This window comes from Cheilinus undulatus, linkage group 13 (assembly GCF_018320785.1).
Source record: "Cheilinus undulatus linkage group 13, ASM1832078v1, whole genome shotgun sequence".
NCBI classification, from domain to species: Eukaryota; Metazoa; Chordata; class Actinopteri; order Labriformes; family Labridae; genus Cheilinus; species Cheilinus undulatus.
The window spans coordinates 40,593,720-40,616,000 of NC_054877.1; the positions used below are offsets into that span (position 1 = coordinate 40,593,720).

General features: G+C 41.2%; 1 protein-coding gene across 5 annotated transcripts in view; it reads right to left on the reverse strand.

The window, feature by feature from the left end:
* The window catches only part of slc6a9 (solute carrier family 6 member 9), a 145,568-nt gene that overhangs the window by 84,668 nt on the left and 38,619 nt on the right, over positions 1 to 22,281 (reverse strand). The window contains exon 1 of one of the 5 annotated variants that reach the window (XM_041803123.1): positions 812 to 874. The exons of the other annotated variants lie outside the window; for them this stretch is intronic. Coding sequence (XP_041659057.1) covers positions 812 to 853 — 42 coding nt within the window. The 5' untranslated portion in view covers positions 854 to 874. Of the gene's footprint in view, positions 1 to 811; positions 875 to 22,281 lie in introns of those variants that run through there. 5 annotated transcript variants of the gene reach the window in all.

Below are 22,281 nucleotides of genomic sequence, written 5' to 3' on the forward strand. Positions count from 1 at the left end.
GCCAGCAGCAAGGTCGGATGCACACGCACGCACTTTTTGTCTTTACCTGCCATACTGGGAATAACAGTATATCTTATCTTGAACAGATCAGAGGATTTAATTGTTTCAAAGTGTTTCAAAGTCAGTCAACAGTTTGGAAAAGAAAGCAGAGCGAAGGATGTATGTGCCAAAGCGTGCGATTAAAGCGGATTGTTGGGGGGCGAAAGGGGTTGGAGCGGGGGGCATAAATATCAGCCTTTTCTGGACACTTCTGCTTTTCCACTCTGTCACTCTCTTTCACACACACGGCGGACCGGCCCACTTCCTTACCAACCCCATCTCTCACAGCGCTGCCCGGACTTCCCACTGCAATTACTTATAAAAACTTTTCAGGGCCGCCACACGTGGTCTGGTTTTTAAAGAGCTGCATCCCCCTCCTCACGTGGTGCGGGGGGTATTGAGTCGTCACAGACCCCCTGAATGATCACCGAAAAATAAGGCGGCGTAGACAATAGCTCGTCTTGATGAATTCAATTCTTTCAGGACCCTGTACCGTTGTCCAGGCAGCTCCGGGCAAAACAATCGTTGCTTTGATAGTCCAAGAAACACACACAGTTGCTCCTAGAAACTTCCTCTAACTACTTCCGAATCGGGATCTAAAGATAATATACATCTCACCGGAACTTGGGATACATTCACTTTTCTCATTCCTGAAAGTCTCCTCTCTAACTCTTCCAGCTTCCGGAAGTCGGCGTGAGGCGCAGCTAATAAAAACATGAGCGCACACCGGCTCCAGAAAGAAAACAAAAACAAAATGACAGCATGAACTGACCTGGTCTGCGGTGGAAGCGGCAATGGTGTTCGAATCGGACATGGTTTGACGCTGTGACCCAGTGGTGCTTCTCTGCTGGCCACTGTAGGCTCCTTCATTCACACCTTGCCTTTCAGTTCCGCAGCGAAAGAGGGGGGAGAAAACACAGTATACCCTCCCTTTTGCCCTGGCTTGATTAATGCCTGAATTACTTTCACCTCATTTCATCTGATGGAGCTCTGCTTCCTCTCCGCCTCTCTTGCTCATTCGGCATGGTAGCCCACTCTCTCTCCCCCTCTCTCTCCTCTAACTCTCCCCCCTCCCTTCCTTCTGTGATTCCAGCTCTACCTCCCCTCCATCCATCCCTCCCGCCCTCCCTGCTCTTACTTTTTACTCACCCCTCCCTCTCTTTCTCCTCTCACTCTTTTACTTTCTCCTTCTGCCCCTTTTTTCTGTCGTATTTCAGGAATATGCGCCCTCCCTCCCTCCTTCCTTCCTTCTTCTCCGTTGTCCCCCCTCCTCCTTACCCAACTCCCACCACCTCCCCTAAAAAAAAAAAAAAAAAAAAAACACAGGAGAGATCCCCAGTCTTTTCCCTCTACCTCCACAATGAATGGCTCGTTGTCACTCCAGCACCTAGGCTGAATACAGAGCAAGTAAGCGGGAGAGAGGAGGGCCGATGGGGGTGTTGGGATGCGGGTGATGCTGAACTTTTCGTTAAACTGGCCGGAGTAAAGTGGGGGGAGGTCTGGAGCACCCATGGGATATGGCCAAGCTCTCTCTCTCCTTCACTCTTTCCCCCAACAGATTAAAGTTAGAGACAAAAAAAAGTGAGGAGCCCACAAGAGAGGAGCCCACACGCCTTCCATCGGACCCCCAACCCCAAACCCACTGCCCCCCACCCCCTCATTCTCCCTGTCTCTCTTATTTCTTCCGTTTGTTTTCACGGGCAGCTGCTGCAACTCTGCAGACCACCAACAACTTCTCTTTCAGTGGCACTTGACTCTTCCAAATCCTCGTCCGTCTCTACATCCTGACATTGCCAATGTTGCCCCCCCCCAGCTCCCACCCACCCACAACCACCACCACCCTCTGCCGTGTCACACCGAGAGGCCGGCTGAGCCAAAGCCCACCTCCTTCGCCCTCGTCCGCGACGTGCTCACAGAGTTACAGCCTTTCAAATTCAAGCGCTTCCCTCCTGAGCCCCTGTTGTGTGGCAATCATTGTTGCGCTTGTTTGCCACCATATGGCTAATGGCCGCCCCCGACAAAAAGAGCGAGGAGAAAGCAAGGAAGTGCATGTATGACGATAAAAGTGCATCAACAATGGGGCTGAGTGATTGAGAGATCAACAAAAACATCACTCATGCAGCAGACTGAGACGCCGTCTTTCAACACGTCACTCCGCGTCAACGCTCTGATGGGGTGTTGTGCGACTAATGTCAAGAGTTGACAAGCAATTGGCGACCGGCCTAATGGGTGTTTGATAGCCGGGGACAATGACCGCTGCCGCTTGAGTGGAGGCCCTCCAGTTATGTTTAACATGAGACAAGCAACGCAGACAGGATGCTATTCATTTGTCTATCAATTCAGAGCATTAGAATCACACAGGGGATCCAATAAAGGAATCATTACCATATACCCGCCCTATTCAGAGCGTTGAGAGGAAGCACTGAGGGCAGTGAAAACAAGTGCTCTGGACAAGTATCAGACATGTTGACTCATTTATAACAGAAACCATTGTCTGACAGTGACGGCGGCAAATACACCAGAGATGCTGTGATTCCTCTTGAGAACTAAAATATTCAGATACGTTTAGTCCCAGCAATGTTAACTACATTGACTAAAACTGTGATAAAAAATGAAACCATTAGCTAAAAATAGATCACACAAACAAGTTTACTTTTCATCAAGGTGACTAAAATGAGACTAACCCGATAGTGCTGGACTGTTGGATGTTAAGGATATTTCTCCACTGTGGACATGAGGTATGCCAGCGTTTAACGAGGATCTCCTCTTCAAGAGGATCTGGTGGCAGATCTCTATGATGGGGCCTTTTGGGCTCATCTGTTGCAGACCTCTATCATGGAGCGAATTGACTGTGGGGCCAGCTGATTTACTCTAAGCATGCTATTGGCTAATCGCACTCTGCAAGCAGTTTTTTGGAACCCTCCTCCACCCAAGCTCCTCTTTTCTTCTGCTTCTGACTTTCACTCTGTTGTCATTGATGCCTGCTCTGCTCTGGGGTTTTTGCTGCTTCTCTCCCTGCCTCAGTCTTTCCTTGTAGAAGCAGGAAAGGCAGAAACATCTGCTCTTCATGCTTGATGCTTTCCACGTAGGCTTGCAAGGGGGATCCCAGATCGGTCACACCACCAAATATACAATAACGGCAATATGTGAGAGCTAATAACTGCTGACAAAGACAAATATTTAGAACTGCAAATCATGTGTGTTACTTGACAAAGGGGTCATGATTGAACTGCATTAAAGCCCAAAACTCAGTAACAGTTTAGATTACCAATATTGCTATCAAGTCTGGCAGATTGACAGATGATGTAAAATAATTTAATCATATCACAGAGCAAAAATGCACATCAGTTCTTGCAGAGGGAAACAGAGGTACCTCCAACTGTCAGCTTGGGTAAAAATAGACAAAAACTGGAGCTGTAGCCCCCACTCGTGACACTGGCTTTAGCTCCTGCGGGACAGATATCCTCCTCATCTGCTCAGATCAGCCAAAGTGGCCTAGCAGGTTACATGTACATATCTTGTTCTTCTAGACTGCACTTATAGCATCTCATTCTTATTGGTCCATTTTTACACTATCCCATGCTAATTTCACACCACTGCTAGTAAGTGTACCATGTCAATTTACAGTAACGTGTCACTTCAATTGCTACTGACTGCACAGACTATTTGTTATGTATCCAATTCAATTTTATTTAGTGTATGCTGCTTATTCTTATTCAATTCCATCATATTTTTATCACCTTCTCTTCTTTGTTGTTGCGACAATCCCAAAATCCTCCCTGGGGATCAATAAAGTAGTATCTTATCTCATTTTATCTAAACTTATCTTAACGAGCTGACAGCAGATTACATGACGATGTGTTCAAGGTCAGCTCAGTAAAATGACTATGAGGCTAACGTTAATGAGATATCATGATGTGTTTAAATAAGGGCTAATTATGATTAATTTAGGTTCAAAACTGTTGAAGAAATTTTGTAAATTGCTTTAATAGCATGGTTTATTGTCTTTGATTAAGCCACTGCAGAGTCTCCCTGCAGCCTCAGTGATGTAAAATAAGTCCACCACTGCACCATCATGTGTGGTTTCAGTCTAAAAAAATCACAGACAGCTCAGTGGAAAAGTCAAAAATTGTCTGCATATTGTGATAATAAACAATTACCTTTTAACGATTCTCTTATTTCCTTTAAATAACAAGTTCTTTTTCTGGGCTGATCTATCCAAGGTTCCATTTTTTCTTTCAAAATAAAAGCAGGTTGATTAAATCACAATATGGCCTGCTGCAATTTTCAAATCAAAGAAGTTGCAATATTTCTTTAACCTAAAATTTGAGTCAAAATATCAGTTTAAAACTTTTTTGCCAGCAGAGATGTCATACATCACATATCATGCTATAATTCAGAACCCATTTTTTAGAATAGTCTACAAAAATCCTACTATCTTTACTTTTGTACAATTTTCTGATTAAATATGAGGATGACATAAAAATTATCCTTCTCTTCATCACAATAATTCATTTCCAATTTGCAATAAAAGTCTAAAATTATAACAATTAGATATTTTTTCTAAACAAAATTCAGCCTTAGTTTTATCTAATATTGTGTTGGTTATAATATAAAATGATTTACTGCTTGTGTTTGTTGGAAAATACATAAAATGAGGAATAGCATATCAAATCACAATTGCAATATTAGAAAAAAAAATGGCAATATGTTTATTTTCCCAAATCGCTCAGCCCTAGGTTTAGTGCAAAAACTCTTAAATTAAATTTTTAAAAATTACAATGCCTAATAGTGGAATCACAAAGGGGAGATTAATCATGACTAAACAAAGAAATTGTGAGATTAATCGCAATAATCACAATCTTTAGGCAGCCCTAGTTGGAATCTCACAGCAAAAAAAGATAAATAAAAGGAAAGAAGATTCACTTTTGAACAACAAAACTGACTTTAAACAGTTGTGAAGACCAGAAAATGTATTGGGCTTTTTTCAGAAAATAAAATAAATGAAATTATGACCTTTTCAACGTTGTGCCAAATTCAAGTCAACTTCTACCACTTATGATAAAAAAATAGTGTTGTTTCGTGTTTGCACCAAACTATAGAAAGTTTCAACAGTACTGTCCATCAGGACTCAGATAGACAATGAAAACCAATCACTGTGTCAATATAGAAAAATGAACAATCCCCATTTAACTTTATTTTGAGACAGCCACCTGTGACATACACTTGAAGTGTTAACATTGTTTTTTACTTAGCTACAGATTTTCCAGATCCAGATTTCTTCCAGAGACCCCAGAGTAAAAGCTGCAGGTAATAGTCAGGGAAATTCACCAATAGTGAAACGATGGAGCTGATGACTTCTACATCCTGCTGCATCCCCTGTTTGATTCTCATGCATGTAATGAAGCTGTTTCAAACTTTCTTCTACTTTCCAGTATGATGGTTTAAGCTTTGTAGACATCCAACTACACATCAATACTCACTTTAAATCCCCAATTTCATCGTATTATCCACAGAATGAGACTCTGCTGCTTTATCCATCTTGGATATCTTGCCAAGATTACACTGACTTACACGGCGTCATTTTTATGTCATGGCTTGCCCCTGAGAGCCCCCAACTTCCTGTCACCACCACCATCAAAGAATGCCTAAGGGCTGAATTTTCAACGGTGTTTCAAAGGAGGTGTTTGTGTATCATGAAGCAGGTATGTAGGAGGTTTATCTGTAGCCTGAAGATGAACAATTCCCACACACTGCTCAGCATCATGACTATTAGAAATCACACACATCAGCCCTCACTGAAACCACTGTCACTTTCAGATAAATGGAGATCTGTACGTGTCTCAATCACTATCTTGGACATTAAGGTGGATCTAGACCTGAAATATTTGATCAGTTTAAAAGGAAAAGTGTCATGTTAATCAAGGTTTAAAACTAAATATCAATATGAACACAAGCTGCTCTAAAACAGAAAGGAGATACAGCAGTTACTTCTAGTAAAGGGAGAACAGAAAAATAAAGCAAGTGCCCCTTTTGATGCGTTTTCATACTACAGTTGACTCACATTATTTGGTGATACTGAATCCATGGTAAACTAACTAACATCAGAGCTATCATGATTGCTATTGAGAATTGAAAATACGCACGCTGTTGTATAAGAGGGCAAGAATGTGATGATAAAATGTGAACTGTCCACCGTCAAAACCAAGACACTAATTCAAAACCTGTAGGTTTCTTCAGCAGCTGAAGATCACTGAACTCTGAGTTGGGATTTAGATTTTTGCCATAATCGCCCAGCCCCAGCATATGGGTTAATATCTCTTATACTCAGATGTTTTTAAATTATTTACAAAGAGTAAAAAATGAAAGGAAATTTAAAAACTGAAGCAACTCTACAAGTTACTGCAACAACAGACACACTTCAAAATAAAAGTACCGTATGAAAACGCAGGTTGCCTAATCACAGAAACAAACTGATCAGGCTTTTACTTTGAAAAACCCAATGGAGGTTTACTAACCTCTCATGTCAGCCTGGAATGAATTGACAGATGATACACAGACAGCGGTGCAGAGATCTACAGAGCCCCAGACATGACATGGTAGGGAAAAAAAAAAAAAAAGTAATTGTGCGTACGAAATACTAATACATAGCCACAAAATATCAACTTGTGGCCACGAAATAAGTATTACGTGCACACGTAATACTAATTTGTGGCCATGAAGAAGGTATAATGTGCACACGAAATATTAAATAATAATAATAATACCATTCCTGGACAGCTAGGTAAGCAAATCAAGCGCACCTTCCTATCCTGGTGTCCACGTCGTACCTCCACCGGTAAAGCAACCTGGCTCTCAATATTCTGTTTAAATGCCTCTCAGTGGTTCCTTGCAATGCCAGGCTTTTCAGAATGTCATTGTAGCTCATTCCCAGCCTAAAATAAAATTCAATCGTACTATCCCTGTCCATCGTGTAGCTTTAGCCCCTCTACTGCTGCTACCTTAGACCTTAGAGAAGGTGTGCTCAATTTGCTTACCCAGCTGTCCAGGAATGATATTTCTATTATTACTAAGTATTTCTTGCGCACATTATACTTATTTCGTGGCCATGAATTAGTATTTCGTATGTACATTATAGCTATATTGTGGCCACAATTTAATTTTTTTTGACCATGTCATATCTGGGGCTTAACACAGTGTGGCTGAGGGTCACCTTATTGAAAAGACAATTTGCAAAAGACCAAACCAAAGATTTAAAACAATATCAAATATGTCTGATACTGTTGTAGCGCCAATACTGAAGACAGACTGCCTTAGACCTAAGGACTGAATTCACAGCTCGCTGCAACTTTAGCAAGAAACCATAAGGTGATATAAAAGGTTTTACTTCATATTTCTAACTAGCCCTTAAGTGCCATTATTTTCAAAATATTTTCAAAGAGCATAAAGACATGCTTGACCTCTTAATTGTTGTGTTTTGGTCTTAATACTGTAAATACAGTGACTTTGGTGGAAGGCAATGTTTGGCCAATCAACAGTTTATTCTCTCAGGCCTCTTAGAATTTGTTCACTAATGTTGCTGTCAGAATTAACGGCAGCAGCACAGCAAGAAAGCTGTGTGGAATTTCTGTTCATGTAAACTGTGAGACTATAATTCTAAAAATATCATTAAAAATTAAATCTTTTCAGTGTTGAGTCATCATAAATGTGTTTATGTCTTCAGGGCATTATTTAACTGCTATGACAAAGAGTTAGTAAAACACAGCCGTGTTTGTGTTTGTGTTCTTCTTAGACCTAAATGGTCGATCATTAGTTCCTCCACAGGGATCCAACCACTTCTTACTAGCACAGCCTTAGGAGGGTATGTTGGCCTCAGATTAGGTCAAATCTAATGAGAAGCTTCACAAGTGAACCCACCCACACATAAACACACTGAACCAGACTTGAATCATGCAGGCATTAAATACAGGAACGACTCAGTATGAATTTAATGGGGACAAACCCATCCTAAATGAATGCTTGTTGCTGCTGCAGCTGGCTGTTTGCAAAGAGGGATGGACTTATTTGGTTAACTAATTGGCCAATTAGGTGAGGTCATTTGACTCTAATTAGAAAAGCACAGATGCTTCTGCTGATAATAACAACGACTTGTTAAAATCCTCACTTGTCCTGTGCTTGCTACACTGGAAAAATGGCCTGTGAGGGAGAGTAACAACAGACAGAGGATTTTCACTGCAGTATGAAGGAACAGCAGCCAATCAACGTTACTGACACCAAGAGGCCGAACTGTTCTCTCACCTCACTACTAAAGTACACCTCCACGTCCACCCACTGCACACAAGCACGTCTTTATGGCACGCACAGGAGTGCTTATTAAGTGCTGGAGGAATTACATGAATCATGCAATCATGTCTGAGGGATGAGGATGGTTCAGTTTAGGTCTGCAGCTATCTTTGTGCTTGATAAATCTATCATGTTTTTATGGATTCTGTTCACACCACAGCAATAACAACCTTTTCTTTTATGCTTCTGTATGGTGAGGCACAAAGATGCAGTATTGATGTCTGACACAGCCTGATGAATTTGTGAATTTTGACATTTTTAAGAGCACCTAGCTCAAGTTTAGCTCAGATGCCTTTATCCTGAGGCTACCTGCCTCATCCCATTGGCTGCAGGTCTGACTCCAGATCCTGTCTGGTGCATGTCATCCCCTCACTTTCTGTCTCTCACTATAAAGTCAAAAAAAAAAAAAAAAAAAAAAAAAAAGGTTGTCAAAAAAAAGGCTGTCAGTCATTTTTAGCAGATGAGGTCTGAACACAGAGCTTTTATGAAAAATGCAAATGAAAACAAAATCTGTTTTCCAAGGATTTCTCCATGTAAACCTCCCCTTAATGTTGCCTTTGTTTTCAGAACATCTTACCTGTGAAATACTGAAAGCGTTGTTTGATTGAACATATCAAAACAGATATTGTGAAATTAGTTTTCTCTACTTTTTTTCAAGCAGAAATATGTGGCATTAGTCCATCTATATTTCACAGTATCCTCTCTGATTTCCGTACCATCGCTGTCAAATCAGATTTCAAACAGGAGTGTGCAGAGAGCGTTAGTTTGACTGCTAGCAGCTCTGCATTTGAACAAGCCAACATCAACAGACAAGAGCAGAGAGACAAACAATGAGAAGGGCACGGAGCAAAGCACTGATAAGGTCAGGATGGATTCCTCAAGGCTTTTCTGTCAGCTCCCCAGCACATGCCAACATCTATTACAGCTGAACCCGAGGCCAAACACGGCTATCGATCCCAAAGTCCATCACTAAACATACAACAACAGAGCAACAGATAGTGACTTTTAACAGCCTTTAAAGGGAGGGGGAGTGATCAAATTTAAAAAAAGGGTAAGAGACTTGGTTGGGAGGTTTCCCTTTTAAGCTCCAGCTCTGACAAACCAACTTCCTCACTGATGAGCGGAACAAATTTGAAGTAATTTGGAGATTAATGTAGCCTGGCTCCTCACCGGCCTTTTTACTAGAGTTTTAAATTAGCAGGTAATAAAATGTTCCTCAGCATGATTTCAGACACATCCTGCTGTTATGAGACAGCAGGGTGGAGTTTTAGCCATAGAAGTGGATGCAGGAGATGGATAGCATGGTAACACTGCTGCAAATTAAACCCCCATTAAACACCCATGTGTGCCCCCCGACATGAAACACCAGAGCTTGCAGGGAAACTGAAATCTTGTCCTCATGTAACTTTTAAACCGTTCACACATGACTTGATTTATTACATGCTGGCAGAAGAAAAACCTTTGGCTTGAGCAGAGTATCAGTGTGGAGCTGCCCACATGGCATCTGAGCCTGGCTGCCAGAGGTTGTTTTTGCATTGATGGAGTTGGAGCAAAGTACATCACAGTCAGGTGTAATGAAGGCTTTTACTAAAGGAGAAAATCAATGCTTAGACTGGGAGATGGTTGGAAATAACTGTTTTCGATCGGCCACTGGTGCCAGGCAGACATGACACAAATGGTGAAAAAGCCACTATCAGTACTACCTTGCCGTCAAAATAAAAGCATCCAACTGGTCAACAGCAGAACACTTCAGGAAACAAACTAGGGAAAATGAAGCTCTGTTCTCAGGTGTGATTTAGCATGTGTGTTTATCTTTAATGGCTACAAGTGAATGAAAGACACAATTCACTTTGACCCACTTTTAATGCATGCACAGCGTGCACATTATGTGATCTGTTGTGACCAAAAAAGAGCCACAAACACCACACCAACACCATGAGATGGATTAAATCTGTATATGCCCCCCCTTTGGTCTCCATGTTTAAAAGCAAGCGCATCTTTTCTGAAACATTACTGTCATAGCGCTGTTAATCCACATACTCTAACCCTGCTAACAACAACAATGGCAGATTACATGATTGTGTTTGTACTGCAGAAGCTGTCAAATCTTCTGCTCCTCTACTTCTACCGTGGTCATGAAGAACAGCAGACATCACATGTTCTTAGAACCATTGCAAAGTGCAACCAGATTTTTATCACTGTTAACTATCTGTGGAGCCAGTTGGTGAGTCAACTCTTGCCGAAGCCTGTCAGGAGAAGAGTAGAAACCTCTTTTCCACCTTTCAGTGTGGTTTTTTGCCCTTCTTTAAGTAAAGAAATGTCCCGTTCTCATAAAAATGCTGCTATTGCTTTATCTCCACTGTCTCTTCACTGGCATCCATTGATTACAGGCTTCCAGTTGCTTCAACTAAAATATGGTCATACATCACCAAATCAACAGTGGATCATTCTTTAGTAACAAATCCTCATTTGGCATATCTAACTTTAAGTTGGCGTTGCCTTAACACCTTGGTTCCCAACCTGGGGTATGGGACCCCCTTAAGGGGGCGCCAGACATTTCAAGGGGGGCACGAGGCTCTGTCTGCACTGAGGTTGTTAAAATTAGATTTTCACATATTAACGTAACTCATGGTATATTATTTATAAATAAGCCATACAGTGGTTGTTGGGTAAAAGAATTTGTGTTTATGGCTACTTTATTTGGATTTACACTATTAAAAATAAATAAATAAATAATTTTGGCCACAAAGTGTCACTACATTTTTTTTCTTGTCGGTCTAGCGGACCTCAAATTTTCTTAGATACAACATAAACAAAAAGAAACAAACAAAAAAAACAAAAAACATGTTCATCACTGTCTAAATCAAACTGAGTCCAATCCCAATAGAAACATTTGCATAGATATCATTAATGACCAGTGTATCTCACATTGAAGCCTGTAGACATGCTAATTATGTTTTTAATTATCCCTCTTGCTTTCTAGGGATATCTGCAAAGGTCACATTTTCAGGTAGCAAAATCCAGAATTGCTGGTAAACCTGGAAGAATCACATCTTTAATTCATTAGATGTAGGATCTTTGCCTTAAATATCTTTAACTAGTTTATGAGAGATTACTGATAGTTCAGGGGTTGAAATATCCAAATGTGTATGTTGTGGGTTTGGGTTTCTAAGTAGAGCAGGGATAAATGGACTGGGCTGGGGATCAGAGTGGACTCAGACATGAAGACCAGAGTCAGAGGAAAGAAACTAATCTCCTTTACTTTCCCCTCATTTCATCTCCTCTTTCATGTGATCCTCTCCTTTTTCAAAGCTCTCTTATCATTGTGGGCAAACAAATTCAAATATCACTCCACACTCATGACAGATATATATCTCTCAGGCCTTTCTTTTATGAGCTGAGGAAGTTTGGTGTCCAAATAAACACAATTAATATTCACAGTGTTGTTTTTAATGAAACTGTCTGTTGCCCAGTGCTTATTTGTGTGATTTTTCCACAGTTTGAAGGTAATGCCTGTAGGGATGAGTGGGACTGTCCATCTGTCTTGAGCCTACAAGTATTTTTTTTTATTGTTCACAACAAGAGCAAACTGGAACATGCTCCATCTGACATAAAAATTCATTTTTGTTGTCAGGATAAATCTGAAGAAGGTAGGAGAGTTGTGGTTGATCCACAATCCATAGTCTGGCAAACATTAACAGTGTTCAAGATAAGTTCTGGACATTTGTCCAAACCAGTTCAGACTACATAACAAGCAAACAAGTGGCTTGCACAACTTACAGTCTACTTTGAAGCGAGCACACAAATATATCCAACCAGCGAACCATCGACATGCATGAGACAAAAGGAGCAAACTCCAAACTCTCTGTGGTCGAGCAAACACAGATCACAGCCAGAACTTCTAGGCAGGTGAATATTGGCTGAAGTCAAGACTGGAAAACACCACAAGGGACCTCGAACGTAAACAAGTCAACTCTAATAGAAGAGGCGCACCTTTCTGCTGTTGTCTACTCCATGACAAAATCTTTATGCCATCTTGTCCTCTGACTGCAAAGCCATGTTCTTAAGGCATTTTTGGTATTATAAAAAACTCTAAGGATGATACCTCAGCCATGATGGGCCTGAAAGATATAGATCAATGGAATGCAGCTGAAGCAGTAACAATGATAATATGTCTATGGCAGTAAGAGGTACACCTCAACATTACCATCAATAAGACCCCACAAACAGACCAGGCGGTATGTTGGAATATAAGAACTATAACCAATGCGAAAAAAGCTAAAGCTAGCGGCATGACTGGCAAACCAGTCAACACACCATGGTTCATCACCCTAAAACAAAAATTAAACTGAAATTAAAAATAATACATGTCTGGGAAAAAAGTGATTTTTTTAATGTTTTGAACTCATTTAAAGAAATCTTTGAATATAACCATGATTCTTATATGAACATTTTTTCCCCCACTAGAGTATTGTGTAGGATGTGGCTCACTGTACAGACAGATCTCTATCAGGAGACCTGGGTGCCAGGACAAACAGGACAAACAAGTATCCCTACTAACCTCTGCTTTAAAAAAACATCAGGACAGCTAAGACAACAGATAAACTGTTTCTTTGACTTTGTGTTCATGTATGTGTCTGGCGGCGTCATAAGCGTTCTTTTAAATACACTTGTCTGTACGCAACATGTGATACTGGAGGACACCACTAGAGGGCACACCAGAGAGCTCAGGCCATATACAGCGCCCATAAAAAGTTCTTCACCCCCTTGGATGTTTTACCCATTTTTAATTCTATAAAAAAATCATAGTCAATATAATTTGAATTTTTTGTAAAAAAAAAAAAAATAACACCCTCAGTGCCAAAGTGAAAACAGATTCTACAAATTAATGTGAAATTCAGTGTGACTGATCTAATTCAATAGAGGTCCAATTGGTGCTAGTAATCTAACAATTAGTAAATTGGGAATCACCTGTGTGCAGTAAATGTGACTTTAGTATAAACGCACCTGTGTCTGGAGGGTCCACTGGTTATTCAGGATTCCCGGCTACCATTACACCATGAATACAAAAGAACACACCGAGAAACTCTGAGAAAAAGTTACTGAAAACCATTAGTCAGGGGATGAGCAGAAAAAAATCCAAGTCCCTGAACATCCCCCAGAGGTCAGTTAAATCCTTCATCAAGAAATGGAAGGAATATGGCACATGTGTAAATCTGCCTAGATCTTAAAAAATGAGTGACCGTGCAAGTAGGAGGCACGTATGACTACTCTGAAGGAGTAACAACAATAGTTTCAACAGCTGAGGCAGGAGAGACTCTGCATCCAACAATTGTTGCCCTGGTTCTTCACCAGTCAAATAGGGTGGCAAAGAAAAAGGCCACTGTTACGAAAACCTACATTAAATCTGGACTAGAGTTCACCAAAAGGCATGTGGGAGACTCCATGGACAAGTGGAAGAAAGTTCTCTGGTCTGATGAGACCAAAGTGGTGCTTTCTGCCATCAGACAAGACACTACGTTTGGTGGACACCAACCGCTGCACATCACCACAAACACACCATCCCCACTGTGAAGCACAGTGATGTCAGCATCATGCTGTGGGGGTGCTTCTCAGAAGCAGGCTCTGGAAGGCTTGTACAGGTGGTGGGTAAAATGAAATCTTCAGTCTGCAAGAGAACTAAGGCTTTGGAGAAGATTTATTGTTCAGAAAGACAATGACCCAAAGCAAAGAAATGGATTTAAGACAACAAGGTGAATGTTCTGGAGTGGCTGAGTCAACCCAGACCTTAATCCAACAGAGAAATTGTGGGTGGACTTGAACAGGGTTGTTTTCCATGCATCCCTGAGCTTGAGCAGGTGTAAAATCGCAGTTTCCAGATGTGCAAGCTTGATTGAGATCTGATTTTTTTTTCAAAAAACCCAAATCATGTTGACCATTGATTTATAAAGTCAATAAAAGGGTAAAACATCCAAGGGGGTAAGTACATTTTATTGGCATTATATATCTCTGGCCTAAGAAGTCAAAAACAGACTCCCAATAAAAGGCCAGCCATTTCATTTAAATGTCTATGATATAAAACCATTATAAGGGGGAGCTTTGAAATCTTATAATGTGCTCACAGTGAATCAGGCTTTAACTAACAGAGTAAATAAAACTGTCTTTTAAAGTCACTGCCTTGCAGCAGGAAGTCTTGTGTTTCAACAGCAGTGAATCAACCTGCTTTGCACTGAATGTCTTAGGGAGCCGACAGTAATGTCTGAGCTTATTACATCCTCCTGGATCTATATATCTGTCCCTTACAGCAATTAGGTTAATATCTGTTCACCTCTTGTTAGCGCAGCATGCCTGTGATGGGACGTCTGACTGTGAAAGGGGCCTCGGACTGAAGGAAGTATCGACAGTCCTGACTCTCTCTTCCCTCCTGAGCGGTTCACGTGAGGGAAAGCTAAGAGCAGAGGGCAGAACAGCTGAGAGGACATATTATAAGAGAAGTGAAGTGAAGACAGGATGACATAACTGAACGGTGGAGCAGCGAGGAGAGAACTTCACAGGATTAAGGTTCACATTATAGGACGAGCACCACGGGAGCCACAGAGCAGAAGAAAAGGGGAGAGGCACAAAAAGCTCAGTTTTGCAACAGCAGGTCGGCTTTGTCCGCTGCAACAAAAGGACAAAAATGTGTTGAAGCGCTGTTGAAAGGGAAAATCAACCTTTCTTGTTCAGTCCGAAAGAGCTCGCTTCTTAATTGGAAGTGAGGGAAGAGAGTGTTTCAGAGAGGAAAAATGGGGGAGAAACATCAGTGGCAAAGTGAGTAAAAAGAGAATGCAAAAAGAACAAGATACAAAGTACATGAGGGATGTTTGTCCTGCTGTCCAGCTGACCTGAGCTGAACACGACCCGACATGGCCACTCTGGGCACCCAAGGGAGAAAGACGAATGACGGAGAGGAAGACAGGAGAGTAGAAAGAGAGAACAGAGAGAGATTTCCAACGCTTGGTTTAACCTGAAGTTTCCATGATAATTTCTCTACCCATCCCTCACTGCTTTGGCTGGGAGGGCCCCAGCTGTTCGGTCTGTATAAATAGCGTGAGGCTTCGGCTCGGACCCCCGGGGAGAGCGGGGCTCATTGGAGAGAAGGCATGGGAACAAATCGGGCCGGAAAAAGCACACAACATACACATTTTGACAAACATATGGGACCATTGCTGAGGATGAAAGTGAGGAACATGTGACTTAAGTTGGCCTCACGTGGCAGAAGTCACTGTCGCGCTAGAAATGTGACAAGAGAAAGAGCAGAGAACAGAGAGGGATATGAAATATGTCTTCTTTGTTTATTCAGGTGATTAAATATGGTCCAAGATCCCGATCAAGGCTAAGGCAAAGACGTCATCCCCACAAAACAAAGAGCATTTCATCACATCGGTTAAACAAAATGAGGTTTTTAAAACTGCTCTGTTAGGCCACTTTTTACTTAAAATCTTATCTTGAGTCTTAGATATTCATCTTACTGCTGTTACTAAAGTCAAGACCTCTGAAGCCAACATAATCCAAAAGTCCTTAATGAGCTCAGAAAAAAGTGAATGTTTATGTCTCCATGATGATTATGCAAACTCCATCTGCTGATAAAAACCATGTGATATGATTCAGAGCAGCGACTAAATAGACCTTGCAATGACATCGTTCTTAAAGTTGTTTTCAGGTCAAACAGAGTGAGAAAGAGATGGATGGGTTTGACTCTGACTTAGAGCACTTAAAAGATATCTTTCATCCTCATCATCCTCATGAACCACGGTAATTTTTCACTGAAATTCTGCAACAGCTTTTATTTTCTGTTTTCAGATAAGTTTGTATAAACTGATTTTCTAAACATTCGATAAAAGCTCGACCTTTGACCTGCTTCACAAATAAAGGCAAATCATAATCTACAATCAGTTTGATGTCTTTTTTTAAAACAAAGCTTTATCTATCACTTTTCTGCAGCTTCTTGCTGTCAGTATCATCCTGGTCTTGTTGGGGAATAACAGCAACCACCTAAAGCTACAATGATATAAAATCATTGAGCAGTTCATGTCAATACAGTCTGCTGTTAGGGGATGTAACCGCCTGCACTGCAAGTAAACAGTCAGTTAAGTGCTGTGTTTTTCTTCATTGTGAGGTAAATGTCCCAAATGTAACAGCCGTGGTGGCCTAGGGGTCATTAAAAGTATCGTAACAGAGAGATTTGTGCCAGAAAACAGTAAATTTAATCCCCTTCCGTCTCTGCTCTGGCACGGATCCAGGGAGCTACGCTCTTAACGGAAGCATTTTTTTTTTTAAACTTGAGAGGATTTTATTTCTCCTGAGTGGGTATGGCTTCAGCTCATTCCACTGATGCGCCCACGCCATCCTGGAGCAGATTTTACTGCCTCATTTTTCCTGATTTCGAAGCTTGATTTTATAAACCTAGAAATGTTTTCCATGACTGAAATTTGGCCTGGTGGCTCATAACTCTGTAGCATATAGTAGTCATACAACAAACCTAAAAATACAGTTAAAATAGGGATGTGCACAGTTAAACAGTTAAATTTAAAATTAGACGCAGCAAGATTTACTAAATATGAGAAGCTCAGCGGTAGCTTAGCGGTTAGCGTGTGGTAAGTTTAGCAAGGTATGCTAGTTTTTTAATGTAGCAAATGGAAATACAGTGGTATGTCAAGGGTTGATCATGTATAACTCAACTAAAGTGCAAAGAGGCAGCATATCAAAGCACGATATTAATTTGCAAAAATGAATGAAGGCTGGTGGAGCTAGCTGCTAATGTTAGCCACACTGTGGCTAACAGCTATCAGGCTCACATCATACCTGCTGACACAATGACCCTGTGATGAATTTCTTTAGACTAGTCAGTTAAACGAAATTTAAATGAGCCTTTAGCCAAATGGGGAAATAGACACATAGGAACTTATTAAGTGAAACATGGAGTTTTTGTGGTTATAGAATGTTTTGGGGGGGGGGGGGTTGTAAAAATTTGGGGGAACTTAGATGGAAATTTGGGGGGAATTTATTTAGGAATTTTCATGGAATCTATATTTGTGCAGACTACTACTAGAAATAAAGAAATTAAGTTCAATGTTTCATGCTTAAAGGTAGTTTTACTGTGTAATACAGTACAATAGACCTATAGTCCTCTTATACAGACATAATTTGTGGAAGAATTCAAAAATGCAGACTGAACAATAGGTCAGGTCACAGTTAGGGCTGAACGACTTAGGAGAAAATCTATTTTTTTCCAGTATTTCAATTGCAATTTAATGTGTACTTATTTTTAAACCCTTCATCTTATGAGTTTTGCTGGAGCCTCCTGTCAGTGCTGTAAGTCTTAAATTCCTTCACTAAGGCAGCCTGTGTGGTTGCTCTTCTTCCTCGATGACTTTATTTTCCAAATAACAGCTGTTCCCCTATGGCCCACTCATGTCTGACCACACCAACATCCAACTTTCCCATTCTACACAGATTATTTCATCAAAAAGATGACTCCAACAGCGCTAAAGACTCCATGTGTGGAGAGACTAAAGAAGGAAAGAAAGAAAGAGAGAGAGAGAGGAGGAGAAGTGATAAATAACACAGAGGAGGTGTGTAACAGGCAGGAGAGGGCCGTCCAGCCCTGAGAAAAGCAGACCCCCCTTCGTCCCAGGCTTATAGCTGCCATTCAACACTCACACAAACACAGTGCCAGGGAGCAGGTTGGGTTCAAGCGCAACAAATTACCTAAATATGGTTCTGAAAAGGCCTTTGAAAGGAGTTCAATTGGAAAGCGTTGAAAATGATCATAATACTAAAGGAAACGGAGGGAGATTTAGGAGCCCTGTTGTGTGGACACAATGTCACAGCCCTGTCCATAATTTCACTGACTTCAGAAAGAGGAAGAGAGTGAAGTCTCCTTTTTTCTGACTTGCTTGTATTTTCTGAGCAGTCAGAGGGGGGGAGAGCCATTAAACCAAGAAAAGAAGGGGAGAGGAAGAAAATCAGAAAAACAAAATTTTCAGCTTGAGTGGTTTTTCCGAATGAAATCTAAAGGTCCAGAAGACAATGGCAGCTTTTTTTTTCTTTGCTGTTTGTGTGTGTACTGAGGGGGGTTGGTCAGTGGTGGGTTACCTTTTAAAGGGTGCCCAGCAGTGGACGTGTTTGGCATCCATGGCTCTTGTCGCTCAATTGTACGCTCGCCACAGTGGTTGTCGTTAAGTTGACGTTGGGCGCCGCCCGTGCCTCCTACGCCTGCTTGTAATTTTTTCCTCCTCATTCAGCGGGTCGGTCGGGGGGTTGAAATCAGAAATCACGTCTGACTCTTCTCCCCCCACCTGCCCTCGCAGCTCTCTCTCTCTCTCGGCTCACATCTGTTTGTTGGCCTCTCGCCCCCCAGGCGGTCAACACGGTTGCTGAGCACTGCTGTTAACTAAACTGGCTGACTGGCAACTCAACATGGTTCTTACATAAGTACACAAACCAGACATAAACTAGACAGAAACGTTCTGTTTTCACCTGTAAAAGGTGTACTCTAGTCATGTGGGACACCTCACGGTTAATCAAGAACACTGGGGGTGGAATCTATGAAATTATACTGAGCAATTTCATAACGGTGCATGTGGACGACGGCTCCAAAACAAAACACATTAAGAAAGAAAAGTAACTTTTTAAAACATGGCTCAGCATCCCCACTGAGACCAAAACCGGCCCCTGAGCCACAGTCTGCACTGCACAGTTTTGTCACAGCTCAGGAGCAAAAGTCACAGCCTTGAGTCACTCAACAGATTGTGTGCTTCTTACTGTTAAACCAAAATAAAATGGAACAAATGACGACACTTTTTTCCCCTTTTCTGTCTGAGTTTTGTTCTCAAAACTGCCTCTTAGTGCTTAGATTTTCTCTGTGTTTTTACTGTCATGTTTTATTAGTGGGTTTTGTCATGTTTATTATTTACTGGTATTGGAAACTGACTCAGGGGCTGCACTGAGTGAGATTGAGGACCACAGGAGGCCCCTGGGGCCGCCAGTTGCCCATCCCTGCTTTAGTTGCTTGCTCAAATTTCCTGCACTAAATGCTCAAATCATTCTCCACTTATTTATGTTTCTGTTAATTTTTCTCACTGCTGGCGTACAAAACTTACTCTGCATGCGCTCAGAACTTTATCTGCTACTGCACACTCAAAGCTTTCTCTGTGCATGCTCAAAACTTTTTTCTGTGCAATCTCGAAGGTTTAACTGTGTGCTCAAAAATTTATCTTTGCAAGGCTGAACTTTCTCTGTGCATGCTTGAAGCTTTCTCTATGCACACTCGAAACTTTTTCCATGCACTCTTGAAGCTTTAAAGCTGTAGTAAGCAATTTATATTTAGTGTCGTAGGCCCACAAAAACAACACAAACCGTCAGGGTCTTGTTATTGAAGCAATCTAACAGAATAACAAACTTCTTAAATGCCTCCTCGCACTGCACTCTCACTTGAAGAAAACCAGCAAGGGGACGATGCTCCAGCTAATGAGGAGGCTAGTAATCGCAGCCAAACACGGCTCAGGTCAGAGGGAGCATTCCTATTGGCCGCTGTTTTAGGTGCGCTTCCGCCTTTCAGCTCAGTAAGAAGTTGACACAATTGCGGAGTTACTGGCGGTGTTCGGTCCTATGTAGAATTTGTTCATGCTAAGACGAGGTGCTTTCTTGCCTGTGATTCAGCCATTGATTGACAGCTTTGCCACTGTCAGTATTCGATTCAGCGGACAGGCACATTCGTGAGGAGGTATGTGAGAAGAGGGGCGGAGCTACGGAGCTCAAACATGGAGAAGAACAGGAAGGGAGGGGGAGCAGAGTTGATTCTACATGGCTCTCATCGAATGTGACATACTCAAGCTTGAACTGTGCACTCAAAACTTTGTCCGTGCACTCTTGAAGCTTTAACTGTGCCCTTGAAACTTTCTCTATGCATGTTCGGATCTATCTCTGTGCTCTCTTTGCACGTCTAAAGCTGTGCACGCTCAAAACCCACTTCCCCACAACAGCACGCGGGCTCGATCATAAGGTGTATTGGTGTATCGGCCATGACCTACAGCTATTTGCAGTGGTGGACAAGATGCTTTTAAAGGTTTGTAAACATGTTGGAGCCTTCATTTTTGAGGGGTACCGATTTTTGCAATTGTTGCACCAAATTAAATGTTTTATAGTTAGTCTAGAGGTAGCTAGACCTTGGTCAGTGCTTCAAAGGCCTTGTAATCAGGATTTGAAGAGACGTCTGTGGCAATTTCAATGCCTCAATTACTTCCAGAACCAGAGCCACCAAATAAGTGGGCGGGCACTGTTGAGCTCTATAGGGAAAAGGTGCAGGATTGACCAATCATGTTTGCTCTGCCCTTTCTCGCTTTGATGTTCTTTAAACACATGTGAGAAATATACATTTCAGTAAACGTTGAAATTCTGCAGTTTTCTGATGAAACCCTAAGGATTTCAGGGGTTGTTTGCACAGAATATTTCAGTTTTGCAAGGTTTTTAGATGGCCCTAGGTCTTAATAGGTTAAAGAGCAGAAATGTTTTGAGTGCACAGAAAAAAAGTTTTAAGCGTGCAGAGAAAGTTTTGTACATGTGCAGAGAAAAATCAGTATTGGAAATGTGAGCAGGCAACTTGAAATTTGCAGAAAGCAAGCAGACATTCTTAGCACAAACAGGGAAAATGTAAGCTCAAGGAGGCAGTTTTTAACACAAACACAGGTTTCCATGTAAAATTTAAAGATAAATCTGAGCCCAAAATCAATAAATGCACTCTTGGCCTTAACAACAGTCATGTCACTTATTTTTTGTTCGTGATGAGGTTTGTGTGAATCTGTTATATGCATGTTGATGTGCTTTAGCGTATGTGTGCAGAAATCTGAAATATGTCTGTGAGCTTATGGTATGTGTGGATCTAATGTAAAGTGTGCCGTGTGCATGTGTGTGTATTTTGTGAGTGTGACCTCAGGGAGGTTGCGGCTGTGGGTTCCTCTATTCCTTCCATTTAGTTTCCACTTCACAGCCTATAGCACACATTAGCCACACAACCCCAGGGAGATAGTGTGTACATGCACGCACACACACACTCATACACCCACATGCATGCACGCACCCACACAGACACACAATGTTCCCCACATAGGGGGTTCAGGGTAGTGGGGGGGTGATTGCTGTCTTATAACATTCTTGTTATACAACAAAGTGACTTCTGCTGCTGCATTGTTGCACAATTAACACAGAAAACAGGCCATCAAAAATGATCAATATTTGTAAGCTGAACTCATGTGACAAATCCTAATTTGAACTGTTATATTTATGACACTCACCCACACAGCTGCCTATTTAAACTAGGATTACATATTAACTGGTACTTTTAGGTTAAAGTTGCGGGTGAAAAACAGTCTATGTTTAAATGGTGCATTGAAAATTAAACAATGAACAATTTAGTCAATTTAAAAAATAATCAGCCACTGTTATAACCATTGACATTTTACTGAAGTGTCTATCATGTGAAATTCCCTTTGGTTTGTCACCTTTTTAACCCTCTGAGCCCCATGCTATTTTTAACCATTGTGTCTTGCCTGGACTTATTGTTCTAAAAAGCTTGTAAAACATCAACCCTATGGTGCACAGTCAAGCTCTGAACATCCTTTTGTTCAGGACAACTTGGACTTTAAGAATATGTGTGCTGCAGTAACGTAAAAAAAAAAAAAGGCATTATAAAGACAAAAGAAAAAAAGAATCGGAAATTAAAACTTAAAAATCTTGATGTAATACAGACTGTAAATATTAATGATCAAGGGTTTTTCCCACAAAATTGCTTCCCAATCCTTCTGGGACAAAAAGTCTTCAAAATATTCACATTTTTACAAAAAAAAAAAAAAAAAAATT